General features: G+C 43.7%; 1 protein-coding gene and 1 pseudogene across 2 annotated transcripts; one reads left to right on the top strand and one right to left on the bottom strand.

The window, feature by feature from the left end:
* LOC121561842 overlaps positions 1-8,176 on the bottom strand; it is a 28,307-nt pseudogene extending 20,131 nt beyond the window's left edge.
* Positions 8,177-15,381: 7,205 nt separating this feature from the next.
* LOC121585984 (protein lin-28 homolog A-like) lies at positions 15,382-25,940 on the top strand. 2 transcript variants are annotated; one of them, XM_045218826.1, is made up of 3 exons: positions 15,382-15,631; positions 16,836-17,008; positions 25,642-25,940. In XM_045218826.1, the coding sequence occupies exons 1-3, from the start codon at positions 15,622-15,624 to the stop codon at positions 25,828-25,830; spliced, it is 372 nt and encodes a 123-aa protein (XP_045074761.1). In that variant the 5' UTR covers positions 15,382-15,621; the 3' UTR covers positions 25,831-25,940. The 2 variants fall into 2 exon arrangements, with proteins under 2 accessions (XP_045074761.1, XP_045074760.1); XM_045218825.1 differs by lacking the exon at positions 15,382-15,631 and adding an exon at positions 15,873-16,033.
* Positions 25,941-26,022: the final 82 nt, after the last annotated feature.

Genomic DNA, 26,022 nt, shown 5'->3' with positions numbered 1-26,022 from the left:
TCCCTCAGAACGAGTACATTATAATGGACATGCATGTCAAAGAGCCCCATGATGAAGTGAAATGCATGGTGGGATGCTGCCACTGAGAATAAAGGGCCTAACATGAAATCCATATGCTTAACATGCTTTTGCATAAGTCATGCATTGATAACAATGGGACAAGTTATGCCCATGGATCTTATGTTAGGATTCAACCCAGAGCGATAATGCATTCTACTGCTAATACCCCGTCTTACATATTGGTGTGAAAGAGGAGGCACAGTTATACACTTTAACTTGCCTTGTCTATGCAGAAAATACCAGGGAGATTGTAATGCAAGAGGGCCTCGTTTGCATTAGAACATATTTTTTTTGCATCGTAGCTCAAAATTATTAAAGACCCAATACTTATTTTTCTACGGTCAGCAATTTGTGAAGAATATGCACTAAAGGCACTCCAACAATAGATGTCCTTATGTGCAGTGGGAGTGGGAGAATGTGGTCAGGAGCAAGTGGGCACTTGAACAGGATACTGCTGCAGAGTACCACTCTACATATTCTATGACAAGGTTATTAAAGGGGCAATCTGGGATTGGTATATCCATTTTTTGACTTTTAAAATAATGATACACTACATGACGAAAAGTATGTGGACACTTGCTCGTCCCCCCTTTGCTGCTATAACAGTCTCCACTCTTCTGGGAAGGCTTTCCACTAGATGTTGGAACATTGCTGCGGGGGCTTGCTTCCATTCAGCCACAAGAGCATTAGTGAGGTCGGGCACTGATGTTGGGCGATTAGGCCTGGCTCGCAGTCGGCGTTCCAATTCATCCCAAAGGTGTTCGATGGGGTTGAGGTCAGGGCTCTGTGCAGGCCAGTCAAATTCTTCCACACCGATCTCGACAAACCGTTTCTGTATGGACCTCGCTTTGTGCACGGGGGCATCGTCATGATGAAACAGGAAAGGGCCTTCCCCAAACTGTTGCCACAAAGTTGGAAGCACAGAATCGTCTAGAATGTCAATGGTATGCAGTATGTAGCGTTAAGATTTACCTTCACTGGAACTAAGGGGCCTAGCCCAAACCATGAAAAACAACCCCAGACCATTATTCCTCCTCCACCAAACTTTACAGTTAGCACTATGCATTCGGGCTATGCATTCGGGCAGGTAGCGTTCTCCTGGCATCCGCCAAACCCAGATTTGTCCATCGGAATGCCAGATGGTGAAGTGTGATTCATCACTCCAGAGAACTCGTTTCCACTGCTCCAGAGTCCAATGGCGGTGAGCTTTATACCACTCCAGCCGACGCTAGGCATTGTGCATGGTGATCTTAGGCTTGTGTGTGGCTGCTCGGCCATGGAAAACCAATTTCATGAAGCTCCTGACGAACAGTTCTTGTGGTGAGGTTGCTTCCAGAGGCAGTTTGGAACTCGGTAGTAAGTGTTACAACCGAGGACAGACTATTTTTACGCGCTATGCGCTTCAACACTCGGCGGTCCCATTCCGTGAGCTTGTGTGGCCGACGACTTGGTGGTTGAGCCTTTGTTGCTCTTAGTTGTTTCCACTTCACAATAACAGCACTTACAGTTGACCGGGGCAGCTCTAGCAGGGCAGAAATTTGACTAACTGACTTATTGGAAAGGTGGCATCCTATGATGGTGCTACGTTGAAAGTCACTGAGCTCTTCAGTACGGGCCATTCTTCTGCCAATGTTTGTCTATGGAGATTGCATGGTTGTGTGCTTGATGTTATACACCTGTCAGCAACGGGTGTGGCTGAAATAGCCGAATCCACTAATTTGAAGTGGTGTCCACATACTTTCGTACATATAGTGTATATAGGCCCCATCCCTTAGCTGTTTACAAGAATGTGACGGTGGACCACTTTATTGTTGTTTGTTAAAGTTATCTTTCCCTACTTTGGCTTTCTTTTTTTACTGCTCTCTCTTATCAGTATAACTGCCATTTTTTTGTGGAAAGAATATAGGCAATTCTGAATCCTCCAGAATTCACTATAACCTCTGTTCTGTGATGTCCCTCTTTTTGTTGGATTACTTATGCTTATAAGAACTGAGGTCAGGGAATTTGATATAGTTTAATTGAACTTTACTTAGAGTACGCTGGCAGTACATGGTTATTCACAAGGCTTCCTAGCACAACTATCGGTCCCGTGTAGAACATGGAACTGGAATATTTCTGTACAAATACACGGACTGGATTACGGAATAATGTTCACAACATTACATGTACAACATACATTTATTTTCTGTACTTGTGCTCTTATAAATATTCATTTTGAATATCGGCCTGCATTATTTGCATGCTTTTTATGTAGAAGAAATTCTCATGCAAACACAAAAACTAATCCGCTCTCAATTGTCTTTAATGCGACCGTGTGTTGCGCAAACACAGCGTGTGTATTATTGATGCAACGCAGCTGGAGAAAGGGGCTCTAGCACAAGCCTGTCTCTCTTGTCACACTGCACTCAGTCTGCATTCATTCACACAGGCACGAGGCTTGCAATTCCCCCGAGCAGTCTTTAAAGGCCGAGTGCAGTCAAAAACGTGATTTTCCTGTGTTTTATATATATTTCAATACTATATGGTTGGAATAATATTGTGAAATGGTGAAAATCATGATAATGCCATTTTAGTATAAGACCTGTTTGAAAAGACCGCCTGAAAGCTGTCTACTGACACACAGATACACACCCAGAGGTGTCATGCCCATAGGGGCCACAAGGGCACGTGCCCCCTCAGATTTGTCCTGTTTTTTATTTTTCAAACGTTAAATTAATTACTCAATTTAATTGTATTTCTCTTTATCATAATTATTTATTTTTTAAAAGATCTGCCAGCGGTATTTTGCGGAGGGGGCACACACATAAAGAGGTATGCTTAGATAACCCATGCAGAAAAATATACATAGTTTTTACATAGAATTAGGCATAATGATTATTGCTCTAGATTGCAGGAAAATGCTGTTTCAGGTGTTTGAAAAATGCACCCTTGGATACCCCACCCAAAGTGCTAGAAGCCGGAATTCAGCACACGTAACGTACACCACTCAAACTGCCTTAAAGCATCTTAGACACATACTCACAGACTTCTAACCACTCATGGTGAATGGATACACACCACTCAAAGGGCTGTGTGGCTGTTTTTATATATCGGTTATGTCATCTAAGATGCTGCCGGATCAAGCCAGTACAGCTCACGTGGAGTATCTTTTTTCCTTTGAACATCTTGAATAGCTACTACGTCTCTGCATCTAATGTGCATCTACCATCTGATGTTACAGGTATCGAATTACGAAGAAGGGGCCCTCTAAAAGTTTCATAAGCTTCAATGCAGTCCGTGACAGCAGGCAGAGGGGATTCGATGAGTCGACGTCGATGCAGTCGTTATCTCTGTTTCATATATATTTCAATACTATATGGTTGGAATAATATTGTGAAATTGTGAAAATCATGATAATGCCATTTTAGTGTAAGACCTGTTTGAAAAGACTGCCTGAAAATTAATCCTGTTGCGGTAGGATAGAGTTTTGGCCTGCCTGGTGACATCACCAGGCGGTAAATTAGTTAATAGACCAATAAGAAAGAGTTCCAAACCTCTGCCAATAACAGCTAGTTTACGGTTTTCCCCTCCCTACTCAGACCACTCCTAGACAGTCCTAGCAGTATTCTTGCTTGAGAAATTGCTCTTTGCTAAGAAGCTATTTTTGTTTCTTTATGACCATTTTAATTGAAAACAATCACAGTACGTTGATTTTATTGAGATATAAACGGCTGCATTGGACCTTTAAAACAAACACACACACAAATGCAAGTCATCCTGCTGCACAGCTGTCTACTGACACACAGATACACACCCAGAGGTGTCATGCCCATAGGGGCCACAAGGGCACGTGCCCCCTCAGATTTGTCATGTTTTACTAATTTTAAACGTTAAATTAATTACTCAATTTAATTGTATTTATCTTTATCATAATTATTTATTTATTTTTAAAGATCTATCAGCGGTATTTTGCGGAGGGGGCACACACATAAAGAGGTATGCTTAGATAACCCATGCAGAAAAATATACATTGTTTTTACATAGAATTAGGCATAATGATTATTGCTCTAGATTGCAGGAAAATGCTGTTTCAGGTGTTTGAAAAATGCACCCTCGGATACACCACCCAAAGTGCTAGAAGCCGGAATTCAGCACATGTAACGTACACCACTCAAACTGCCTTAAAGCGTCTTAGACACATACTCACAGACTTCTAACCACTCATGGTGAATGGATACACACCACTCAAACGGCTGTGTGGCTGTTTTTATACATCGGTTATGTCATCTAAGATGCTGCCGGATCAAGCCAGTACAGCTCACGTGGAGTATCTTTTTTCCTTTGAACATCTTGAATAGCTACTACGTCTCTGCATCTAATGTGCATCTACCATCTGATGTTACAGGTATCGAATTACGAAGAAAGGGCCCTCTAAAAGTTTCATAAGCTTCAATGCAGTCCGTGACAGCAGGCAGAGGGGATTCGACGAGTCGACGTCGATGCAGTCGTTATCTCTGGGATGGCATTTTCCGACCTAACTGGCAATAGGTCATGTAGTTCCCCAATGTGTTTCCCTGCTCATCCAGTCCCATAAACAACAGTTCCCGCCGGCAGCTTTGTTATGTCCTCTCTGCACTTAATTAGAGATGTCCTCATCCTTCCCCGCTGCCTGCTCAAAGTCATGTCACACTAGGCTATCAACTTTTTTGAAGTAATGGTATACTGTTGTGTATCACAATACTATTGTACAGTATTAGGATCTGTTTACCAGTTGGTTGTGTAACTTTGTTCTTTGGAAGATTCCTTACCAAAGCAAACATTCTTATCCAGAGCTCATGAATCCCAAACACTGATCCCAAAGCAAAGTGTCTGTCTGTCTGTCTGTTTGTCTCTCTGTCTGTCTGTTCCTTACCTTGAGGTTGTGTCTGTGAGCAGCGTCCAGGACGGCCGGCACCAGGTCCTCTGTGGGCTCCCCGTTGTCATCGGCCAGGCCTGGAGGATACCAAGACAGCACCAGCACCCCTAGACCACACAGGAGAAGTCTCTCTCAGTCTCCACACAGGACCTTTCAGGTTGGCTATACCACACACATAGAAATACAATTACTAGAATGGGGAAATAAAACGACTAGAAAGGGAAAAGCCCCTCATAGCATGGCAATTTTACAATACACTCAATATGGCTGCTGGTCCACTTATCACAGAATATTGACTTCAATGGGATTGTCCAATCTAGTCATTCTATTTCAATGACCACACATCTCTGATACCCAATTCTGAACCTCATGATCTCTCTGTTACATCCTTTTAAGTCTTATTGGTCAGTGTGATGTTGACACTGATATATGTGATTGTTGCCTAAGGGTTCCAGATTGGCTTGAAGGACTTATTGATGTGATCGCTGCCAGTTGTAGGCCTACAATAGGATCTCTATGGGCCAACATCTCTCAAGAGTTCCACTGACTTGAATGACTAACTTTGATGCATATAGGCTATATATTCTGCCAGATGTATATGGCTATGGCTCATTTGGAATACATTGCTTGCATTGCACATTGCTCGTGCTGTCTGTCTCCCTTATTCCAACAGACAACCATTCTACTGTATCTTTAGACAGCATAAGTGATGCCTCATATCTGACTCATGAAACATGCCTTTGCCTTCCTACATGCAGTGAATCTTCAGACACTCTGTTTTAATAAAAATAAGAGTGAGTATCTTTCAGTACACGCATGAGGAATTCTTGTCCACACCCTGATCGAGGGGAATATCAAATACTGTTTCTGTCAAGCAGCCAGCACAGCAGGCCACTGGCACACACAGTATGCATGCAGCTAATTGATCAAGTCACATCCACTTTGGTCACAAGCTGTGTGGAATATTTGATTACAATTTCTAAAAAGCCATGGCCGCGTGTATTAAAAAGTTATGGCCGCACTATTCATTTTATTAATGGGCTCCTCGCGGAGTGGTATCAGTCACCACTGCGAGCAGGATGCTATTTGGAATTTTTGGTGGGTCTTTGTGCCAGTGGCTTTAATTAGATGGACTCTTTTTAACTAAGCACATTCAGTTGGCCTTTCCTTGTTCCATCTGTCACAGCGTTCGGTTTAGGTGGAAGGGAGGCGAAAGATAGGGGAAGGGACGATCATATTAGCATGGCTCGATTGGCTGTCTCATCAATAATTTTTCAACACTTGTTTTCACACCCAACTCTAAGGCATCATCACTCCCATTTTGGTCAATAAAAGTAGCTTACTTTTTTCGTTTAAAACATAGGCTACTTATTTCAGCGCTGACCTTTACTGATAAGACTTAAGGACTCCTACTGACCAAGGATTTTCAATAGCTTTTCAGAGTAAAAAGGGGACTTGCTATTCGCCCGCTAGGCCTACTTCTGACTATCAACTTTGTATGTTCGATATAAGTGAAATACAGATAAGCAGTAAATACATATTATTCAAGTGTTCAATTGTTAACGTTCAAGATTGCTTGGAAGTGGATGTCAAGACAAACACCGTTCTAAAAGGCTGCTGGTGGGCTTAGGTGAGCGTGCGGAGCTGTCCACTGCATTGGTGCTGAAATAAACCGGCAAAGTGCAATAGAAGCAGCTGTGCTCAAAGTAGAACAAAATGTTAAAACTTTAAAGTTAACTTGACAGGTACTGCAGAAGCAAAACTAATACGAATGTTAAAACTTGTTTGTATGTTTCAGTATAGAATAACCACTGCACCTTTGCACTCTACCTGCTGCAGCGGCTCCAATCTGCTCCATGTGTGACTCCAATACATCCGGATCTCTCGAGCTGTACGGACCGAGCTCAGGATAGAAACTGGAGCCGATGTCCTCCGGCGGCATATGCCTCCCTTTCGGGTAACTGGCGGCGATTTTGGGGTCCCAATGTGGCACGAGGACATGGTCCCAGTGCATGTATTTCCCATCCATCAACGGGTTCCCGTACCACACGCTGTAAAATATGTGGACGTCGTAAAATATGATTCCTTCAGGTCCAGAGTTTGATAAAACTACTTTGGCGCGCACCTGCCCCGGGGAGGAGACGGCGTCTTGGGACACCGAGCGCCGGTCCATCCTTCCTCCAATCATCGGCAGGAGGCCCAACCCTGGGGCCAGGTCCGAGAACCCATCGCTGGGCTTCAGAGTTCTCAAACCCATCATGGTTCCGAAAACGAAGAGTGTAAATAAGAACAGAGCTATGCACGCTTTCTTCCGCAGCCTGGCCATTGCGGAACGATTGTCTCGCAGAGGCGATTCCTGCTGGAGTGAACGGGGGTGGGTGGTCGGCTAAAGTCACGGAGCCGGCGGTGTGCATAAGACTTTTTCCAAAAGTCGTTGAGCCTATAGGCAGTATACTGTAACAGTTAGCCTATCTTACAAGTTCACCTACTTCACCCTAGAAAAGTCTACAATGCAGGCATTCATATAGACTATTCATAAATGCAGTCGCTGTCGGAACGCAGAACATTTATAACTTTATGATTAATAGCCTAACTATTAGCCTACATGATTGCGGATGAAGCCTAATGGTCGCGTTTCATGACGCAGTGGAATCTGGCATTGCATTTAGATCTCAGTGATGTGAAATAATGTTTTCCTTTGTCAGGTTCTCATGCAGTGTTAACTTGCTCAATTAAATCAGTTTACAGAATATCATTGTCTTAAAGAGCGCACTTTACCTTGTTGTAGTGGAGAATGTGAAATAAGAATGCATGGCACATTTTGATTAGTGTTCCCCAATTGCAATGATGAAGGCTATACCACCATCTGATTATATGAGCTCTTGGAGAAAATATCCACATTTCGAGTTAAGAATAGCCTCCATGTCAAGCGATCAAATCTCTCCGATATCTTTCTATCGTTTATAGGTTACGGTCAGATGTCGGCTCCTGATGGCTGAATTGTCGCCACCCTGTTACACTATTTAGCTTTTCGCTGCTACGCTATTTCGCTTTTCGCTGCTGGCTCGATGTATCTCCTACCCAATGCTTTACATTAGGCTCGCAAGTAAACCCACCTAGTAACACCAACGAAAACGTTCTAAATTCAATGCAACACGATCCTGGACGTGCACGCTCCGTGGTCGCTGTCCATGGTAACAATTCGCAATCAGCGATGGCTGCTTTTTACCGTCAATGTTTTGCTACATGGAGGCGGAGCTTTTGCAGTCAGGGTATTATACCGAGATTTATTTTCCATTATGTTTGGTGCAAGGGGACTGATGGATGGCAACTATAGGCTATGCATGTACCTATACAAAGTAGGATATTGGAGCCTTATTGATGATGACAATAGACTGTAAGTTACATACAACCAGGGTTGCAAAGTTGCAGGTCTACTAAGCTAATGAGCTATTTGATTTTGAATTTTAAGACCCCTTGAAGTATGAAAAAAAATACATTCAAAACATTATTTTATACAAAATTAGGTTTTTGGCCTTACTGCTATTAGCCCATACAAAAGCATTGAATAACATATGCACTACATGAAACGACAGATAATCCCCCCAAAAAATCTAAAGGAAGTTTGTTCTGAAGTGTCTGTCCTATATCTGAAAGATCAGGAAAAAAAAAATTTTTCTTTACATGTATTTAACCCTTTATTTTTTGGCACTAAACAGTCTCCATATATACTTCCATTCATTTTTTTCAACTGGTAGGGGGGACCTTCAGATCAGTCTTGTGAGGCCTGTGGGCATAGTTTGTAAACCAAACCGTTCTGAAGCTACAGACGATTTTGTGAGAGGACCAATTTTTCGGGATGTCTCATGGTCTGTCAAACAACGCTCTTTTTGTATTATGCTAATTAGATTTCCGCAGGGGCGCAGACACCGACTCTAGGGTTTTAATAAGATCTCACTCACACACACACAGTATGAACTCATTAGTTCATTGGCATATTTCTAACCTTCGTGAAAGGGAAAAAGCTCGAGGGTGTCTGTCACATCGTTTCAACATCCTCATCAGCGGCCGTAAGTCTACCTACAAAGGGTGAACCGAAGCGCAGCGGTCAGCGTCAGTACGTCAGGTGTCAAATAAGGGCACATAAGAGTAGGCATAGGAAACAAGAGCTGTGCATAACTCATAGGGACTGATGCTTGTTTGTTTGCTTTTGTTCGTTGTTTTGCAAAACTTCAAACGCATCATCACAACTTGACTTTCCTGAACTATTTGTGTATTGATATTGTAAAAAGCAGATTTAGGACTACTGTATCCTATTGCATAAAGCCGACTGTAGAACAGTTTTACAAGACTGTTTATTAAGTAAGCTACGGTTCCATGTATAACACTTTTGGGTTCCATGTAGAACCCTCTGTGTAAATTTTTTTTTACATAGAACCCAAAGGGGTTCTACCTGAAACCAAAAAAGGTTATTCAAAGGGTTGTCCTATGGGGACAGCCGAATAACCCTTTTATGTTTTAGATAGCACCTAAGAGTGTAATCTCTCGTGGGAGCATTTTACTTCTGGGTAACCGAGATTAGAACATAAGCATTTCGCTACACCCGCAATAACATCTGCTAAATATGTGTATGCGACCAATACAATTTGATTTGATTTGGTTTTGAGATTACTGAGTGTAATACCAACTGCATAGCATTATTTCAGTCTTCAGGTTTTGATCATCCCAGACTTAATCTCATCAAGCATCATGGTAGGGTATTCCCTCCCAGTGCATCTGATCATTTTGGAAAGTCAACCTACACACTGTTTTCGTTTTAATGGTGGGCGGCGGCCTTGTGTATAACCAAAGTGTATTGTGTGCAATTACCATATTATTTCAACAATTCCAGATGGAAAACCTTATCTGTATTGTGGAAGAACTATACTGGCCTCTAGTGGTAGATTATATTTGTCTCACTCTGTGCGTCATTAGCATGAACATCCAGCATAGAATGCTGAACTCTAGAAAATCTCAACCAACTCAAGGACGAAATCTTCACCCTCCTTTATACCGGGGCATTTCAATAGGAGAAATGTGAATGGATCTTTTCCTCTTTTTTAACTATGCCTTGGTAGGCCTGTATATGTGTACATTTGGCTTTGTCAGTAGCCTACACCAGGGTTACCCAAACCCGTCCTGTTCCCTATGGTGTCATAGTTAGCTAGCTGAATAAAGTGGGTTGAGTCTATTCCTTTAAACACTGAACCGCTGTGGTTCACAACAATTCTGATTTCTAAAGGTGGAAGTTGGTAGAGTTTTTGTTCGGGTGGTTCAGTGAAACAATTATAGTTGTTAGAAGTAGAAGTTTTTGGTGAGGGAGGCCCTGCTCTCTACTCTCCCAGATGTGATGTTTAGTTCATTTCATTCCGATCTCCTCTGCATTATTGTAGCCATTTGCTACAGCCTGTCAACTATGCCTCTGCCTATCCCTGTTCTCTCCTCTCTGCACAGGCTACACAAACGCCCCACACCGCGTGGCTGCTGCCTCTCTAACCTGGTGGTCCCTGCACGCACCCCACACCTGGAGTTCCAGGTCTCAGGCAGCCTCTGGAACTGCCGTTCTGCTGCCAACAAAGCTGACTTCATCCCAGCCTATGCTAATCTCCAGTCCCTCGACTTCCTGGTGCTGACGGAAACATGGATTACCACTGAAAACACTGCTACTCCTACTGCTCTCTCCTCGTCTGACCATGTGTTCTCGCATACCCCGAGAGCATCTGGTCAGAGGGGTGGTGGCACAGGAATCCTCATCTCTCCCAAGTGGACATTCTCAATTTTTCCCCTAACCCATCTGTCTATCTCCTCATTTGAATTCCATGCTGTCACAGTCACTAGCCCATTTAAGCTTAATATCCTTGTCATCTATCGCCCTCCAGGTTCCCTTGGAGAGTTCATCAATGAGCTTGACGCCTTGATAAGTTCCTTTCCTGAGGATGGCTCACCCCTCACAGTTTTGGGGGATTTCAACCTCCCTGTCCACATTTGACTCATTTCTCTCTGCCTCCTTCTTTCCACTTCTCTCCTCTTTTGACCTCACCCTCTCACCGTCCCCCCCTACTCACAAGGCAGGCAATACGCTTGACCTCATCTTTACTAGATGCTGCTCTTCTACTAATCTCACTGCAACTCCCCTCCATGTCTCCGACCACTACTTTGTTTCCTTTTCTCTCTCGCTCTCCTCCCACACTACTCACTCTGCCCCTACACAGATGGTAATGCGCCGCCGCAACCTTCGCTCTCTCTCTCCCACTACTCTCTCCTCTTCCATCCTATCATCTCTTCCCTCTGCTCAATCCTTCTCCCTCCAATCTCCTGATTCTGCCTCCTCAACCCTCCTCTCCTCCCTTTCTGCATCCTTTGACTCTCTGTGTCCCTATCCTCCCGGCCGGCTCGGTCCTCCCCTCCAGCTCCGTGGCTTGATGACTCATTGCGAGCTCACAGAACAGAGCTCCGGGCAGCGGAGCGGAAATGGAAGAAAACTAAACTCCCTGCCGACCTGGCATCTTTTCACTCCCTCCTCTCTACATTTTCTTCATCTGTTTCTGCTGCTAAGGCCACTTTCTACCACTCTAAATTCCAAGCATCTGCCTCTAACCCTAGGAAGCTCTTTGCCACATTTTCCTCCCTCCTGAATCCTCCCCCCCCACCCCCCTCCTCTCTCTGTGGATGACTTCGTCAACCACTTTGAAAAGAAGGTTGACGACATTCGATCCTCGTTTGTTAAGTCTAATGACACTGCTGGTCCTACTCACACTGCCCTACCCTATGCTTTGACTTCTTTCTCCCCTCTCTCTCCAGATAAAATCCTGCGACTTGTGACTGCAGGCCGCCCAACAACCTGCCCGCTTGACCCCATCCCCTCCTCTCTTCTCCAGACCATCTCCGGTGACCTTCTCCCCTACCTCACCTCGCTGATCAACTCATCCTTGACCGCTGGCCATGTCCCCTCCGTCTTCAAGAGAGCGAGAGTTGCTCCCCTTCTCAAAAAACCAACACTCGATCCCACTGATGTCAACAACTACAGACCAGTATCCCTTCTTTCTTTTCTTTCCAAAACTATTGAGCGTGCCGTCTTTAGCCAACTCTCTTGCTATCTCTCTCAGAATTACCTTCTTGATCCAAACCAGTCAGGTTTCAGGACTGGTCATTCAACTGAGACTGCTCTTCTCTGTGTCACGGAGGCTCTCCGCACTGCTAAAGCTAACTCTCTCTCCTCTGCTCTTGTCCTTCTAGACCTGTCTGCTGCCTTTGATACTGTGAACCATCAGATCCTCCTCTCCACCCTCTCCGAGCTGGGCATCTCCGGCGCGGCTCACTCCTGGATTGCGTCCTACCTGACCGGTCGCTCCCTACCAAGTGGCGTGGCGAGAAGCTGTCTCCGCACCACGTGCTCTCACCACTGGTGTCCCCCAGGGCTCAGTTCTAGGCCCTCTCCTTTTCTCCCTATACACCAAGTCACTTGGCTCTGTCATATCCTCACATGGCCTCTCCTATCATTGCTACGCTGACGATACACAACTAATCTTCTCCTTTCCCCCTTCTGATAACCAGGTGGCGAATCGCATCTCTGCATGTCTGGCAGACATATCAGTATGGATGACGGATCACCACCTCAAGCTGAACCCTGGCAAGACGGAGCTGCTCTTCCTCCCGGGGAAGGACTGCCCGTTCCATGATCTCGCCATCACGGTTGACAACTCCGCTGTGTCCTCCTCCCAGAGTGCGAAGAGCCTAGGCGTGACCCTGGACAACACCCTGTCGTTCTCCGCCAACATCAAGGCGGTGACCCGCTCCTGCAGGTTCATGCTCTACAACATTCGGAGAGTACGACCCTGCCTTACACAGGAAGCGGCACAGGTCCTAATCCAGGCACTTGTCATCTCCCGTCTGGACTACTGCAACTCGCTGTTGGCTGGCCTCCCTGCCTGTGCCATTAAACCCCCTACAACTCATCCAGAATGCCGCAGCCCGTCTGGTGTTCAACCTTCCCAAGTTCTCTCACGTCACCCCCCTCCTCCGCACACTCCACTGGCTTCCAGTTGAAGCTCGCATCCGCTACAAGACCATGGTGCTTGCCTATGGAGCAGTGAGGGGAACGGCACCTCTGTACCTTCGGGCTCTGATCAGTCCCTACACCCAAACGAGGGCATTGCGTTCATCCACCTCTGGCCTGCTGGCTCCCCTTCCTCTGCAGAAGCATAGTTCCCGCTCAGCCCAGTCAAAACTGTTCGCTGCTCTGGCACCCCAATGGTGGAACAAGCTCCCTCACGACGCCAGGACAGCGGAGTCACTCACCACCTTCCGGAGACATTTGAAACCCCACCTCTTTAAGGAATACCTGGGATAGGATAAAGTAATCCTTCTACCCCCCCCCAAAAAAAAATTTGTAAAGTGATTATCCCACTGGCTATAGGGTGAACGCACCAATTGGTGAGTCGCTCTGGATAAGAGCGTCTGCTAAATGACGTAAATGTGCCCTTGAGCAAGGCACTTAGCCCTAATTGCTCCTGTAAGTCGCTCTGGATAAGAGCGTCTGCTAAATGACTAAAATGTAAATATGTAAATGTTCCCCGTTTTGTTTTTTGCCCTAGCAGTACACAGGTGATTCAAATAACCAACTCATCATCAAGACTGGATTATTTGAATCAGATGTGTAGTGCTACGGCAAAAAACAAAACGTGCACTCAGGGGAGGCCCCAGGACCGAGTTTGGGAAACCCTGGCCTATACCTTGAGCCCAAGAACACCGCTGTCTGTGGTGCTGAAATGCATCTTTGCTATATTCAATCCGAATTTGAATCCATACCATATTTTATCCGTAAAGCTTATGGGCTACCTTTAGCCCAATAACGCTGCTGTCCATGGTTCTGAAAGTAGCCTACTCATCTCTAATAACCAATCTTTCCCATTTAATCCAAACTAAATTTGTAAATGCCTGATGGTTCTGCAAAATCGTTGTAGCCTATTTGTTAAGATTTGCTCATCAATCTTTGTCCATGTGCTAAAAACTTGCATATGTTTATTTGGTGGGAAGTGCATGGTTGAGAATCAAATCGGCATACTACCTTTTCAACTTCAGTTGATATATAAAATACACAATAATTCAACTATGTTTTCATACTCTTGATGTAGATGTAATGCCATACAGTGTCCTATTTATAGATACACTGTATGTGGACACCCCTTCAAATTAGTGGATTCGGCTATTTCAGCCACACCCGATTATGACAGGTGAATAAAATGGAGAACACAGCCATGCAATCTCCATAGGGAACTTTGGCAGTAGAATTTTAACACGATTGCAAAAAAAGTTAGCTATCTTAACGGCATAAGTTAATCATTTTAGTAAAGTATTATGTCATTTCCGTTAATATCATTGGTATATGAATTAAATCATGGGCAGATATATAATAGTAATACAAATAATTATTATTGTATTATTGCATTTTTACTATATTATTATATAACTGCTAGGCCTATACCACCTCAGAGCAAGGTCTATGAGAGCGTTAAATAAGGGATATTATTTGGTTTATTTTTTCTTCATTAATCATTCTACAAGGACAACAGTCAACAACAACTTAACATTATGTGATCAATCATCATCGATCTGGGAATTCGTTTGACCAGATAGGCCTGTCTTTTCATGCAACAATTCCAGAAGAGCTGTATACTAAAGACAATAGTTTCGTTTGCGTCGTTGCCGTTTTATTTCTTCAGGCTACTCTTCGAATTTCCTGCTGAAGATTTGGCTATTAATTGAGTCAAAACCCACTGACTACATAAAAATGCAGTGATTTGATGATGACCGAGCTAAACCTCTTCCTGGCCAAATTGGCCATCCAGTCCCTTCCCCCTTCCATGCTTCACCTCAAACGAACCACAACTGGTTTACTTACCTCACCAAACCAACTTTTTCCATCCGTCAGCAACATTGCGACAGCAGCAAAGTGAGTAATCAATATTAACCCAATCACTTTACACCTAATTTCGTCACCCAATTTCGAAAGAGAAATAGGCCTACTTAAAACATGGAGTTGTTTAGAATAGCCTATTATATGCTCTATTATTTACGGGATATTTATTCAACATAAATTACGCGCACATTTGATTTATACATTTGTAATTCAACATCTCCCATATATGGGCCATGTTCGAATGGAATGTTGTCTGATGGGTTTGCAGTTGCCTCTTACCATTTGCGTTGTATTTTATTAGGCTGTGTGTGGTCGATGGCCACTAAATACAGAGAGCGATAGAGATGGTGGGGGCTCGGGCCAGCGTGGTGATAAGCAGTGGTGCGGTGGTCTCTCTGAATAAGCAACTGTGCGGTGGTCTCTCTGAATTGTGATTGGTCACTCGACATATTTGGGGCCCTCCACCATCAGGAACGTGCAATTAATCATGTAGGCTAATTGGGAATCACGTGGACATGGCCGAGAGGGTGGGGGGTTGGTTGGTGGTAGGAAGAAGATGCTCGCTGGTCATTTCTATATTGACCAAGAGTTAAAACTGACCAGGGGAGGAATAAAGACGTGATTCAACGCGGAGCGGGGCCCGAGACGTCCAGGCCAAAACACTGGGGGAAAAGGGACTGATATAGGCTAAAGACAAGCGGGACCGAACATGGCAGAAGGTAGGCCAATAATTTGGACTAAAACACTTTGATTGGTTATTTGGTTTGATGTTTTAAAGCCAAGGAGCCTCTCTGATGGCCATAGATGAAGAGGTTTAGGGGGCTAGGTTTCCTTGCATTGTCTTTTAGATCTTGGGTAATTATTATACAAATTCTTCCCTGTGACCCCCACCCCTCATTGTTTGGGGCAATAAGTTGCCAGACCCTTTTGTTTATTTCGCCCTCCCACTTTCCCCCGAAGTTGAGCTTTTGCTTTTCAGCGCATTTGGCATGAAAGTGGGAAACCGTGAGCATTTCGCTGCTCGAAAGGGGAAAACGATAGACTACATTAACTTGGGTGCTTCTTTTTAGTCAAGGCGTGAATTGGCAAGATGGGTTCTGTTTCTAACCAGGAATTCCCAGGTTGAGTAAAAATCTGACGATATATTGTGTTTAGTGTAGGCTCTCGCTCTCTCTAAAGAGATACAGAATTAATATCAGCCTACGAATTTACAATTGGGTACAGTATGGACAATTTACCTTTTTAAAAAGCCTAGTCAATACCAAAACATGCTTTATTTTGTTCGCAATAGGCTAACCACTTGATAAATGTAAATGTATATTTTTCTTTTTGTATACGAATTTTCTTATGTAGTCTTGTAAATGCAAATTAATGGTTTTATTTTCACAACATAACTTTTTTCTGTCGCACAAACGCAGCTAACAAAGGGCCCATATAACTCAGTTCAACACGGGCCAACAATTTAGTGAAATACTAGGTTTCGTAATTCGTTTCGTGTAGGCCTGTGTTGTTTCTTCACGTACTAGTACATTTAATATATACTCTCTATGAGTGTGAAATATATAGGTCCTAGATGTGATAGATTGAAATATAAGAATAACAAATAATTCTAGCCATAGTTAGAACTATAGATAATTGTCATTATGGACCCATACAAAATTGTTGTTTATGTATTTAAATGATTTGTAGATAGGTCTATATTTAGGGCTATGGATATTATTGGTTATTGATCAAATTGGTTTGGGTAACATATCGATCGGTTTTGCAACGATTTCCCCGCGTTTTCTACCTAAGGGTTATGAATGCGTGAGGGAAAACAAGGAAAGAACGAAGCTGAATGGCAATTTTACGCGCACACTCCTTTCTTCGCGTTCTGGTAAATAGTAAAACGAACATTGTTTAACATATTGTTCGAAATTACAGGAGTCTGCAAGACCGAAAAGGATGAAATACTGAGTACCGAGGAGGACTCTGAATCTTTCCACGGTGTCGGCGTATGTAAATGGTTCAACGTGCGCATGGGCTTTGGGTTCTTGTCCATGACCAACCGAGACGGGGTCCCGCTCGAGGCTCCGGTCGATGTGTTCGTCCATCAGGTAAGAGGGGCGCCTTAGTTTTAAATTGAACTGACTTACCGTCTACTTCTCACACCAAATATGTGGTGAATGGTGGCCCACTACAACTTGACACAGAATAACATCTTCAGGCAGTTTTCCTTCTCAAATGAACACGTGTTGCTGGCTTTCCATGTGACCTCGTGGTCATGTACAGTGGGATCCAAAATCATGGACACATTTACATTTACGTCATTTAGCAGACGCTCTTATCCAGAGCGACTTACAGTTAGTGAATACATATTTTTTTTATACTGGCCCCCCGTGGGAATCGAACCCACAACCCTGGCGTTGCAAACGCCATGTTCTATCAACTGAGCTACATCCCTGCCAGCCATTCCCTCCCCTACCCTGGACGACGCTGGGCCAATTGTGCGCCGCCCATGAGTCTCCCGGTCGCGGCCGGCTGCGACAGAGCCTGGACACCCTTGATAAAGATGAGCAATAATGACTCTATAAAATATATCATTCAAATACTGAGCTATATTGTAGGCAAAAAAATAAGGGAAATTATATTATTTTATACTAATACAATTGCTCAGAGAAATATATTTTGTTTAACAAGTAAACACATTTTGGGTTTGACACCCCTAAAGATTTTCATAAATAAAGTAGTCAAAATATTAATATTTGGTCCCATATCCCTAGCACTCAATGACTACATCAAGCGTGTGACTCTACAAACTTGTTGGATGCATTTGCAGTTCGTTTTGGTTGTGTTTCAGATTATTTTGTGCCCAATAGAAATAAATGGTAAATAATGTATTGTGTCATTTACATTGTAAATTGAAAACAAGAATATAATACGTTTGTAAACACTTATACATTAATGTGGATGCTACAATGTTTATGGATAATCCTGAATGAATCGTGAAAGTTACTGAGGGTCAAAGATCATACCCCCAAGACATGCTAACCTCCCCTGTTATTGGTAATGGTGAGAGGTTAGCATGTCTTGGGGTTATGATCTTTGACCCTCTGTAACTTTCTCACTCATCATTATTCACGATTCATTCAGGGGTAATTCTGACCTCTACCTTTTTGAGAGAGAAAAATATAACTCTTTCTCTGAGCAATTGTATTAGTATGAAAATAATATAATGGCACTGTATTATGAGCTGTCTTGTTTGCTAAATGAACAAATGCAGTAGGCAGTGGCATAGTGCATATAGCCATAGAAGCACAGTGACATATGCCTCAATTCATTCATATTTGTGGCTTATTGGGTGTGTGGCTTTCAGTTACATATTTTTGGTCACCCAACCCATGAGAGTGAATGTCATTCCAGTTCATCTGAATGTCATTCTACTGCACTGCTTACTATGAACTAAATCTGATGGTGTTTGCATGTTTAGGTAAAAATACAAATAATGTCCTGTTTGGAACACTGCCAAGTAGAGATATTTGGTCAATCTGATTGGGTGTGCTTGGCTCCCCAGTGGGTGCCTTACACGGCTGGGTTAACGTTACTTAACGTTGCAATATGTCACTTTTTGGGCGACCTGACCAAATTCACATAGAAATGTGAGTTCAAGATCTGTCATTCTCATTGAAAGCAAGTCTAAGAAGCAGTAGATCTGTTCTATGTGCGCTATTTCTGTCCTTCCCGTTCTTAAGTTTTGTTTTTGCGTTTGCTTTCAGTTTTGTACACTAGCTTCGAACAGCTGAAAATACAATATTTTTGGTTATGGAAAATATATTTCACAGCGGTTTAGATGGTACAATGATTCTCTACACTCTACAGTTCATTCGGAAAGTATTCAGACCCCTTTACCTTTTCCACATTTTGTTACATTACAGCTTTATTCTAAAATGGCTAATATTTTTCCTCATCAATCTACACACAATACCCCATAATGACAAAGCAAAAAACAGGTTTTAGAAATGTTTGCAAAACAGAAATACCTTATTATAAATATTCAGACCCTTTGCTATGAGACTCGAAATTGAGCTCAGGTGCATCCTGTTTCCATTGATCATCCTTGAGATGTTTCTACAACTTGATTGGAGTCCACCTGTAGTAAATTCAATTGATTGGACATGATTTGGAAAGACACACAACTGTCTATATAAGGTCCCACAGTTGACCGTGCATGTCTGAGCAAAAACCAAGCCATGAGGTCGAAGGAATTGTCCGTAGAGCTCAGAGACAGGATTGTGTTGAGGCACAGATCTGGGGAAGGGTACCAAAACATTTATGCAGCAGTGAAGGTCCCCAATAACACAGTGGCCTCCATTATCCATCATTCTTAAATGGAAGAAGTTTGGAACCACCAAGACTCTTCCTAGAGCTGGCCGCCCAGCCAAACTGAGCAATCGGGGGAGAAGGGTCTTGGTCAGGGAGGTGACCAAGAACCCTATGGTCACTCTGACAGAGCTCCAGAGTTCCTTTGTGGAGATGGGAGAACCGTCCAGAAGGACAACCATCTCTGCAGCACTCCACCAATCAGGTCTTTATGGTAGAGTGACCAGACGGAAGCCACTCCTCAGTAAAAGGCACATGACAGCCCGCTTGGAGTTTGCCAAAAGGCACTTAAATGACTCAGATCATGAGAAACAAGATTTTCTGGTCTGATGAAACCAAGATTGAACTCTTTGGCCTGAATCTCAAGTGTCACATCTAGAGGAAACCTGGTACCATCCCTACGGTGAAGCATGGTGGTGGCAGCATCATGCTGTGGGGATGTTTTTCAGTGGCAGGGGCTGGGAGACTAGTCAGGATCGAGGGAAAGATGAACGGAGCAAAGTACAGTGAGATCCTTGATGAAAACCTGCTCCAAATCGCTCAGGACCTCAGATTGGGGCGAAGGTTCACCTTCCATCAGGACAACGACCCTAAGCACACAGCCAACACAATGCATGAGTGGCTTCGGGACAAGTCTCTGAATGTCCTTGAGTGGCCCAGCCAGAGCCCGGACTTGAACCCGATCGAACATCTCTGGAGAGACCTGAAAATAGCTTTACAGCGACGTTCCCCCTCCAACCTGACAGCGCTTGAGAGGATCTGCAGAGAAGAATGGGAGAAACTCCCCAAATACAGGTGTGCCAAGCTTGTAGCGTCATACCCAAGAAGACTCAAGGCTGTAATCGCTTCCAAAGGTGCTTCAATAAAGTACTGAGTAAAGGGTCTGAATACTTATGTAAATGTGATATATATATATTTTTTTATATATAAATTTGCAAAAATTTATAAAAACCTGTTTTTACTTTGTCATTATGGGGTATTGTGTGTAGATTGATGAGGGGAAAAAACATTTTAATCAATTTTAGAATTAGGCTGTAACATAATAAAATGTGGAAAAAGTCAAGGGGTCTGAATACTTTCCGAATGCACTGTACGTGTTTGTTTTGTCACATAAACTGAAATTAGGCAAACTATTAGAATTTTAGTAACCAGGAATTGGCAGAGCAATTTCTGCATAGTGCAGCTTTAAAGGTGACTTAGCCACTTTTGTACACAGGTAATGCCTGCCTCATTCCCTTACATTGAAGTTTTGCTAGCGATGGCTGAAGTTATCTGAAGTTTGTTGTGGTTTTTTAAAGAAAACCGTACCATAGATTACAGTTTATCTTGGCCCATATGCTACTTTGAAGGTGAGGAGCCATCTAAAATACTGAACTTCCCTTTTAACAGCATTTTTGTCTTGACACTTGAAATGTAATCGCATGGTAATTCATTCCAAGTGAAGACCACAGGCCTACCTATGAGGCAATGGGCTTGTTCGACATTGCAGGCAACTGCTGACTGACTAATCAACAAATCACTTTGCATCATAAATAACTACTCATTATTATTTGTAGATCAGTGAGACGCAATTTACCCACTATGCATCACAAATTTGAAGCTCTCGAACACGACCAGTGTCTTTTCATCCTCATGGTGTCCAGGGCCCAAGAGTGAATTGGGAAACTACCCAAGTTAACCCATCCTTGCCAATAGTGAAGGGGGAGCATCCTTTTCCCTCCTAGCTTCCACGTGAGTGAGATCCTTCCACTACTGGCTGAGAAGATAAAGGCTTAGCATCTCATTGAGAGAAGTCCACTTTAGCTGCTCATTCACTTCAGGTTCCTGTAATAAAGTGATTAAAGCCTCCATGCTCCTGTCTTCTCTCTGCCAAGTCTATGTTAATGGTGAAGGAGGGAGAGCGATTTGAGGTTTACCATAACCCCACCGCCTTCATGGGGCACTCTGTTCACAACGCAAACCGCTTGCCCACATGACGCCATACACGCTATCTGCCCGGTGCTGTTGAACCTGGGATTCATCAGTGAAGAGCATACTTCTCCAGTGTACCAGTGGCCATGGAAGGTGAGCATTTGCCCACTGAAGTTAGTTATGACGCCGAACTGCAGTTAGGTCAAGACCCTGGTGAGGACGACGAGCACGCAGATGAGCTTCCCTGAGACAATTTCTGACAGTTTCTGCAGACATTCTTCAGTTGTGCAATCCCACAGTTTCATCAGCTGTCCGGGTGGCTGGTCTCAGACAATCCCGCAGGTGAAGAAGCCGGATGTGGAGGTCCTGGGCTGGCGTGGTTACACGTGAAGGCGGGTTGAACGTACTGCCAGATTCTCTAAATCGACATTGGAGGCGGCTTATGGTAGAGAAATTAACATTCAATTCTCTAGCAACAGCTCTGGTGGACATTCCTGCAGTCAGCATGCCAATTGCACGCTCCCTCAAAACTTGAGACATCTGTGGCATTGTGTTGTGTGACAAAACTGCACCTTTTAGAGTGACCTTTTATTTTCCCCAGCACAAGGTACACCTGTGTAATGATCATGCTGTTTAATCTGCTTCTTGATACGCCACACCTGTCAGGTGGATGGATTATCTTGGCGAAAGGAGAAATGCTCACTAACAGGGATGTGAGAGAAATACGCTTTTTAAACTAAACTAATTTGATGTGTTAAGATAGCCAGGATGAAATGCTCCTTAAAGGGGTCTACACAGTCTATCCAAACGTAGCCGACTTAGGTCTGTTTGCGTGGCTCTCTACATACTGTAGTTCTATGTACATTTGTGCAGCCACATTTTTGGAACGCGACGCAAACGCTTCTCCGTCAGTTCTGTTTGTTTAGACTGTGTAGAGCCCTTAAGGCTCGCACACATTGCACCGAATGTGAATCTAGCTTTTGTCTGCCGATCGTTTAGCACGCAGTGTTTTAGGAACAACCAGCTGTAGACCTCTGACTGACAACATTTTCCACCCGATTCTACATGTAAAATCAGTGCACGTACTCTCGGCCAGCAAACGCTATCGGTGTATCTGAGCCATTACATTTCATTATAACTCTTTCCTCCTTTCCAGAACCGCTGCTTTTTAGACCATTTATTTGAGCTATTTGAACTTTTGATCTGTTGAAATGGCCAGGACTACAATTACGCCCCAAATTAATGATTTCTTCCTGAAAACCTTTCTTTAATATCAATCTATTTCTCAATAAGTAATCTGTATGACTAAATACTTATTTTATTCTTCCCAGAATGTAGACATCCCTCTTCTAGTGCCACCACTATAGATTCCAAGCCTTATAAAGCATATGTTTGAATAAGTGAACAATATCTGTTAACAATGTAACTGGGACAATGTCCTCCTTATTCCCCGAACCCTGTCCCTCTCCTTTGACATCTTAAATAGTGACTTCTCCACTGATTTCCTTCCCTAGCCATCAGGATTCGGGTCAATTACATTTAATTTCAATTCAGGAAGCAAACTGGAATTCCAATTTTCCTCAATGCTTGAAGAATTCGAAATGGAAGTGACCCCAACCCTGCTAGCCGTTGTTAGGAAGACGAGATCATGTGTGTCCAATATTCATCCATGATGGACAGATGGGCGTTATGACTACGGTGCATTATGGCAATGGGGCTTTGGCCCCGAAATGAGTCGCCGCATGTCAGGGAGAGAACATGAACTCCCGGGGCCTGCTGGTGAACAATAGGGCCACGCATCCCAATGAAGCACACTCCTCTTGCCCATGACCGAGCCCCTCAGCCCCTCTTTGTCCTAGCAGCAAGCCTCTCCCATTGTCCTCTTTCTCTCTCTCCTCGTATGTCTTCATTCATCTACCCCACTCTGTTTTCTTCAAGCTGAAGGAGAGCTTCATATCGCCCTCCAATGCACTTCACCAGGTTGGTAGGGTTTAAGGCCATACTAGGAGTATCCTTTCTCTTTCCACATGGTATGTTCTCTGTGTTGGGGGTGGGTATGGATGGACCTACCCACTTCTGTGCAGCGGGGGAGGTCACACGTGTGAGAAGTGGGTTAATGGTCACTGGGGCTAACGCACAATGGAGCAGCTTTTCAAGGGGCCACTTCTGTCACCTAAATGGAGTTATGGATGACCTATCGTGTGTCCCAGATCTGCTTGTAACTTCACAGCAGATGCTCATCAGTGACCATTAGAGTATTAAGGGACGGTTCACTTTACTGTAATTTTCCTCCTACAGATGCTATTGCATTGCTAGTTTTCATTACACAATAGATGCAGTTCTTTGTAGCTTGTATCTGAATTAGTGTCCTGGTTAAAATACAATCTATGGCACATCATTTTTTATGCTTTTATTTTCAAGCTAGCCTAATTGTAACTGTATAAACCTTCCCCTCGAAGCAACTGCACAGTTACACACAAGCTGTTGTTGATACTTGAAGCAAAATGCAGAGAAGGCTGTCAAATAAGGATAAATCAGCTAGTGGCAGTTTCCCATTCACAGATTAAGCCTAGTCCTAGACTAAAAAGCATTTTCAATTTCTCCATTGAGCTTTTAGTCCAGGACTAGGCTTAATCTGGGTCTGGGAATCCACACCCCTAGTCTTTTAAATATATCCTTAAGATTGACTCAAATAATATAAGTTCGTCCCAGCCTGACAATGGCAGCCATTGACAGTTCTGGAGAGGAAATCCTTTGTGGTGAGCATGGCTGATGTCTTTCCGCTCCTAAATTGGGTCCAGGAACATAGACAAATGGCACTTGGTGCCTAGGAAACACCTCAATGAGGTGGCATAGCCACCAGTCTTGTCCTGACACTGACCTGAGCATGAGAGAAAGAATTGTGGAATTCTGTTTACAGCACAATATTGATCACCCTCTAATTGTGAAATTCTCAAAGGTTAGTTGAAACTTCTGATAGGAAACATCAGGTTTCATTGCTAATCATATCAAAATCAACGATATCTGCTGCCTGTTTGCAGATATACCATACCACCAATCCAAAGCTCTTTTGGAGGGTTCTTGTTTTACCCAGGCTGTTTTACTCCCTCCATTTCTTCATCCCTTCCTCCCTCCTTTTCCCCTTCTCCAAGGCTGTTTTATCTCATGGCTGAACTTCTCTCTGCTGAACAGCGCTGCCTGGGTCAACTGAGGTGAAGGCAGCAGAATGGGATCTGAAAAAGGGTCTGTAGGATAGCTAAAGTACTGGGTCGTAATAATTTGGCACCAATGAAACAGAATGGGACTATGTAGATTTGTCCAATAAGAAACGCTCATTTTTGTTTTCTGTTTTCACGAACCTGGTTTGATGTTAGCATAGCCTTTAGTGTTAATCTTATGACCATGGTATTGATTGTGTCCCTACCAATGCTATCAATACACATCGCCTCTTGAGCTGTTGAATGCTTTCAGGCTTTGAGTTTATACTGATTCCATACAAAATGTATCACATTTTAGTAAAACAATCAATCAATTATTAAATCAAAGCATGTACCTATCATTTGGAGTGAGAATGTGTTCATTCTCAACTTATCTGCGTGTCTCTCTGCCAAATAATCATCCAAGAAATGTCTCCCTGACCCCCCACCCCCACCCTACCCCACCCCCAACGCTATCCCTCCCAGCAAGAATCCTGCAGTGGTGGTCAGTGTGTTAGTGGTTCTTTGTGATGTGGTTGGGAAGAGAGGTTGGGGGCAGGGGACGTAGTAGTGCGGAATGCCGGTCCTTTGGCAGAGGGGGATGGGTAAAGGTTATCACATCAGGTTTACCACTCAAACACAAGAGACTCACAGGCCACTGTGGCCAGTGTTGGGCAACAGACCAATGCAGACTAGGGAGGGAGGACAAATAGTCAGTCTGACAACAAGAGGCTTTGTAGTTGTTTATTTATGAGGTGAGACAGAATGATCAACAGTCAGGAGACTTAGGACAAATGCCAGATAGCTCCTATCTCTGTCAGAAAAGTTTGAAGATAGCATGGTGTTCACAGGGGTCACTGCTCAGCGTCTCCCTTGGCTGATTATTAGTTGATTTGTTAGCTGATGTTGTAAGGTTTTTGTGATTGCGTCATCATTGATTTGGAGCATATCATGCAGCAAGACTTGAGTTCTTAAGATGTGTTCGTAAGGATGTGTAACGACTGAACAATCCTCCAAGCCCCTTGGAAAGTCCCTCTCTACGTTCAAAATGTGATATTTGATATGACCTTTAAAATGTTACAGGGCCGTATTCACAAGAGTCTCAAAGTAGGAGTGCTAATAAAGGATTATATGGATAGGGGGATCTGATACTAGATCAGCACTCCTACTCTGAGATGAATTTGGAGAGGGGCACAGGAATGAAGGTCAAACTGCTAACAGTATTCTAATATTTGTTCCTCCCGTCTTTCTCTACCATCCAGAGTAAGCTGCACATGGAGGGCTTCCGCAGCCTGAAGGAGGGCGAGGCGGTCGAGTTCACGTTCAAGAAGTCAGCCAAAGGCCTGGAGTCCCAGAGAGTCACTGGGCCAGAGGGCACACATTGTGTGGGCAGTGAGAGGAGACCCAAAGGCAAGAGCGTCCAGAAACGGCGCTCCAAAGGAGATAGGTGAGTGCCTGCCTTGCATGCACACTCTGTTTGTACATCAAATGGGGACAACGTATATACTCAAATGTACACACTGAAACAGAAACTCATTCCCGCAAACATTCCAAAACCCTCCAAACTATATTTGAACACTGGTGTTAAGTGAAAAAGAGGTCGTTCACAAAATGAAAATGGACAGAAAATGCCTTATCAGATA

This window comes from Coregonus clupeaformis, unplaced genomic scaffold (assembly GCF_020615455.1).
Source record: "Coregonus clupeaformis isolate EN_2021a unplaced genomic scaffold, ASM2061545v1 scaf1830, whole genome shotgun sequence".
Lineage (NCBI taxonomy): Eukaryota > Metazoa > Chordata > Actinopteri > Salmoniformes > Salmonidae > Coregonus > Coregonus clupeaformis.
Note: the sequence above shows the minus strand (reverse complement) of the source record. Positions and strands in the feature narration are given on the sequence as shown.